This window comes from Protomyctophum bolini, assembly GCF_963924005.1.
Source record: "Protomyctophum bolini genome assembly, chromosome: 5".
NCBI classification, from domain to species: domain Eukaryota; kingdom Metazoa; phylum Chordata; class Actinopteri; order Myctophiformes; family Myctophidae; genus Protomyctophum; species Protomyctophum bolini.
In genome coordinates, this window is record NC_137866.1 from 1079023 (window position 1) to 1084882 (window position 5860).

The window sequence follows — 5860 nt, forward strand, 5'->3', positions numbered from 1 at the left end:
TTTATGAGACATTTGAACTCGTTTAAGAGACATTTTAACAGCTTTTATGAGACATTTGACCTCCTCTGTTGTGAGAAACAAACCTCGCGTCAACAGGAAGAACTACAACACGGCCCTCTACTTCCTGGTCAACGTGTATCAGGACGAAGCATGTGCGACTGCAGGATCCAGGACACTTCGCCCCCTGGTGGAGGAGGTGTGTAACTGTCGGTAAATAGATCAGACAACAATGAGTCCTGCGGAGAGAATGCAGTGAGTGAATGCATGTGAAATAAATCCATTGACAGAAACATATAGTCTATATGTACAGGTCCATCCCAACGAATTAGAATAATATGAAGAAGTTCGTTATTTGCCATACTGTAATAAAAAAATTGAATAAACGTTCATATAGTTTAGATTCATTACAACAACTGAAATAATTCAAGCCTTTTATTGTTGATGATACATTTTTTTTCCTTTTTTTTAAAAATTACACACACACACACACACACACACACACACACACACACACACACACACACACACACACACACACACACACACACACACACACACACTGTAGTAGAGCATGCAGTCACAGTCACACAAGGACCCACACACCCCAAATGGTAAAGTGACAGAATGTAAAAAGAGTATACACATTTTAATCAGATTGATCACAGCTTACAAATGATTAATAATAACCATTCGAACTTTATGTCCACCAAAATATGCCCTTTTCTTGTGGGAACCGTGAAGTGACTCTGTCTCTAGCTCTCTCTATCTCCATGTCTCTCTGTCGTCATTTGAGCTGCTATGTGTAAATTGTGACCTTTATGGCAATTAACAGACTTGTGTTTTTCCCAGATAGGGCTAGATAAGGCATGTTGTTTTCGTCGACTAAAACTAAGACGAAAAATGTTCGTCCTGACTACACTCCACTGACGAAAACAAAATGGAAATTAAATGGAAACTAAGCTATGATGACTATAAGTAAGACTAAATATACTGTTAGTCAACAAATAAAAACTAGACTAAAATGTTAGTAAGGGAGATCCAGTAAGTCATTTTACACTTGCAAGGTTGCATGCTGAAAATAGCCGATCTACAACCTCACGACGCGTCGCAACACATTGTGAGCTTGTAGATCTGCTATTTTCAGCAAGTTTAAGTCATTACAACGGCATTATAAGGCCCGCCGAAACACATTTTAAGTCGACTAAATCAACTGTAGAATTTAGTCGACAAAAATCTCATATTTATAGTCAACTAAATTTTAACTAAACACAAAAACATTCCAGGTGACTAAAACGTGACTAAAACTAGATGAAAACTTTTCAAGAGACTTTGACTGAAACTAAAACAACACTGCTAGACAGGGCTTCTCTTTCCATCTATCAGCCAATCAGAAGTCAGAGTGGAGGGTATTATGGGATGTATGGGGCAGCTGTATGCATTGATTGATTAACTTTTTCTATTATTTTTGTCAAATACGTTTTTATTAAAAGCAGGGTATAAATTATTATATCATTGGTACAGTATAACATTTTTCCCTTTTTTATTAAAACAAAAAGAAGAAAGGCAAGAAATAAATCACACCTGTGTGAAGTGAGTGGAGCTAATATATTAAAGTCTAACTCATGTTGATTAGGTGATGTAAAACTAACATTAAATGCCATTAACAATAAAGAGACAATATGACGGAAATGGCACATAAATGCGTAAATGCGTTTACAAACAAACATTGAACTAAAGACAAACATTAAACCTGTGTAACGCCCCTCAAAAAACAGAAAAAAAAAAAACCCTCAGTCCCTCCCACCCAGACTGCTCAATGACACCGCATAGAATAAAATAGTAAGATGGTGAAATAGTCATGGAAATCAACATCTGAAATTATTCTATAGTCAATTCAAGGATTTTTTTTATGGTGTTATCATTATATTATCAGTGATTGAATGACTGCAGGGTTCACAGTCTACCTCATCCTGTGGTTTCATTAAAGTAATTAACATTAAATAATATTTAACATACTGACCTCTGCTAACCATCATACAACTACATAATGTCATGAAGAGATTCATCCAACCTGATTATTACATTTTAGGACATTGTGTAAAAAGTACAGTAGCCTACAGTTAAAGGAGAATTCCATACTAGAAGGCTTTCTTACCTTTCTTTGTAGTTGTTACGTCCTCACCAAAGAGGTCCAGGTGTTATTTTGTGCAAAAGCTCCTTATTGGCTGTTTCCACTACCATAAGCCCTAGCCTAAATGAATTGCATTGAATTGAATGGGGCTATGGGGTGTTGTGCTAATTCGCTTATTTCCATCGCTCAAAATTATAATTGCTTTGTATATATCCTCTCTTCATAATGTAAATAATATCCCAAGCGGCACACTTTACTACTTATTTCGATGGAAATAAGCGAACTAGCATAACACCCCATAGCCCCATTCAATTCCCATGCAATGCAATGCAATTCATTGAGGGCTTATGGTAGGGAAAATAGCCAATAAGGAGGTTCTGCACAAAAAAACACCTGGACCTCTTTGGTGGGGACGTAACGACTACAAAGAAAGGTAAGAAAGATAAGAAAGCATTCTAGCATGGAATTCTCCTTTAAGTGTAAAGGAAGGAAACTATACCTAGCTATTGAACACCATTTACGTCAGCGTGTTGTTTAGAAAATATTGAACCAATGGAAAGTAGTAAAAAGAACTTTGGACAAAACCTCTTAACTCCATTGGACCCTCAAACGGTCTGCTAAAGCAGCTAATTAACTCCAACACCTCTCTCCCTCTCATGCAACTAATATTGACAATATATAAAGTCACAACACCAACTGTGACGAGGCAGTATTGCAAAATATAAGGTTTTCTTAATTTCCTGTTAAATGTATATTTTCCATTTCCTGAAAAAAACTGAGTTATGTGGTTTCTTCCTGACAGAGCAGAGATATACAGTATACATTATAATAGTGTACATTTTATGGTGAAGTATCTCAATTCCTCAACATGATTACTACTGAGATCATTTAATGTCTACATGAATCCCTAATATTATAATCACCTTTAAAATCCTTCAAATTATTCCTGATATTATTACATATACATACTATTATATTGTAAAGTGATAGCAGACAATGGAAACTAAATATTGTGTATGACTTTAGTAATTATTGATTATTGACACTAGGCAGTAATATATCCATAACATGACATCATCATGTCGAACTACGTGGTTCCAGAGTCACACTGACCTTCCATGGTAACATCTTCAGAGTCTTAGTAGTGTTAATGTATGGACGGAGTGTGCCAGTGAAGGTGTGTGTGAAGGTGTGGATGTGTGTGTTGGTATCAGGATCAGAGAATGACAGCTTTCCTTTGTTCCAGTCCAGCTGGACTCTGATCTTCTTGGGGTTCTGCTTCAGTGAGAGAACAGTGACTGACGCTGAGGAGGAGAATGCTTTGTATTTACCTTCATAGAACCATATGACCCAACGTGGACCCTCTCCGTTTCCTTTCCTCTGGTTAGACTCCGCTATCACACCCAGTAACCAGAATATACTGTCTCCAACCTCAACATCCCAGCTGTGAGTCCCAGAGTTAAAGCCCTCAGAACCCACGACACTGTTCCAGTGGTCAAACCTCTCTGGATTGTCAGGAAGCTGCTGTACATCTCCACGTCTCACGCTGGTCAGATCATCAGACAGGATGAGCTTTGGATGGGCAGTGTTGGGGTCCAGAATGACAGGAGTGTAGGAGACGATGTCCTTCATCTTGTCCCAGACTCTGAAGGCCAGGTTCCCCAGGTGTTTGGCCTCGTCTATCAGTGCTCCTCCCGAGACCGGCTGTGGGTCCTGCAGTGCAGTGAGCTGGACTCTTTCCACTGTGGTCTTGTAGTTCTGCAGGAATGAGACGTGTTCGGCTCTCAGCTCCTCCTCGGTGGCTCTGATCGTGTCTGAAACGGTTGATATGTCTCTGTTCAGACCCTCCATCTTCTCCTTCATCATCTGACTCTTCTGCTGCTCTTCCTCCCTCAGTGCAGTGATCCTGGCCTCCTCTTCATCATGTAGAAACTGATGCATCTTCTTAAACTGTTCCTTCATCTGCGTCTCTGTGTGCCGGGCCCGGACCTTAATGTGTTCTGCCGTTTGGTCGTAGTTTGCTTTAACTTCATTAAAAACCTTCAGTTTCTCCTGTAAAGGCTTCAGGGATTTCTGGACTTCCTCCTTGTGTTCTGGTGCAGCTTCATCGATGGGTCTGAAAAGGTGGTTGGCGTGTTTTTTAGAATATCGACACACGACACACGCTGGCTGTTGACATTCCAGACAGAACAGTTTGAGTTTCTCATCGGCGTGCAGAAGGCAGAGAACCCCAGACCCAGTTGAAGCTCTCTGATGTCTCTCCTGTACGAAGGCCTCACACAGGTTCTTCAGAGCCATGTTAGGAGGTGGATCAATTGAGTGTCTCTTCTTACAAACGGGACATTCCTTTTTTTCTGACTTTCTCCACCATTCCTGCAGACAGGCTTTACAGAAGCTGTGGCTACACGGCAAGAGAACAGGATCTTTAAAGATGTCGCAACACACGGGACAGGAATAATCCTCTTCTGGGCGAGATGCGTTGGAAGCCATTTTGTCTCAAGAGTTTAGCTACAAAGACAGGAAATGCAGTCAGTGGTGGTAACTCTCCTTCTTTTAGAATTAGTCTAATCAAGTTTACTTTGACTGTGAAAGTGGTTGTTGTTGTTAAAGTCCATTCAGCTGATAGAGCCAGCAGGTAGTTCCAGTGGTCTGGGGTCAGTGTTCAGGTATAGTTCCAGTGGTCTGGGGTCAGTGTCCAGGTATAGTTCCAGTGGTCTGGGGTCAGTGTTTCTTCCTCTAGGTGTGGATGGAAAGACAGTCTGTTCTCTCTCAGTGGAAGCTGTGTTTGATCTGGCGTCTCTGGTCAGACTGGCAAGAGGTGGAGCTTTGACACATAGACAAAGTTCACTCTCTGTCACACACACACACACACACACACACACACACACACACACACACACACACACACACACACACACACACACACACACACACACACACACACACTTCGTATGGGCTTGACAGAACACAACTAAACTATGTCTGGCATTTACATGAAGGGCCGGGCAGGATGGGACCTGCTGACCGCTCCCCCGGCCGTAGTTTGCCCCATCTGGGCCGTCTGACTGACGAAAGCCACTTTAATAATTGGTGCTCTGGAGAATTCACAAGCGACTGATGCGAGAAACAGTTGTAAGCTTCAAACTGTTGGAAACTAAATGAAAACTAAGCTATGCTAAAACTAAGACTAAATGTATACTGACAATTTCAACATCAACAAATACTGGACAAGAGATCCGGTATAAGTAATTTTACACTTGGTTGCATGCTGAAAATAGCCGATCTACAAGCTCACACACACACACACACACACACACACACACACACACACAGCAATCCATGAGATAAACATTACATGAACAACATAACCCAATCTAAACTATGGAATGAACTTCACATTGCAGTCAGAACTACAGACTCACTCCCAATCTAAACTATGGAATGAACTTCCCATTGCGGTCAGAACTACAGACTCACTCCCAATCTAAACTATGGAATGAACTTCCCATTGCGGTCAGAACTACAGACTCACTCCCAATCTAAACTATGGAATGAACTTCCCATTGCAGTCAGAACTACAGACTCACTCCCAATCTAAACTATGGAATGAACTTCCCATTGCGGTCAGAACTACAGACTCACTCCCAATCTAAACTATGGAATGAACTTCCCATTGCAGTCAGAACTACAGACTCACTCCCAATCTAAACTAAGGAATGAACTTCCCAT

The 5860-nt window shown here is 40.8% G+C and overlaps 1 protein-coding gene across 1 annotated transcript; it reads right to left on the bottom strand.

The window, feature by feature from the left end:
- Positions 1-3208: 3208 nt before the first annotated feature.
- Positions 3209-4621, bottom strand: LOC308316080 (nuclear factor 7, ovary-like; the record flags this gene model as incomplete). Its single annotated transcript, XM_080764444.1, has 1 exon — positions 3209-4621. One exon carries the CDS (start codon positions 4619-4621, stop codon positions 3209-3211), a length of 1413 nt encoding a protein of 470 aa, XP_080620570.1.
- Positions 4622-5860: the final 1239 nt, after the last annotated feature.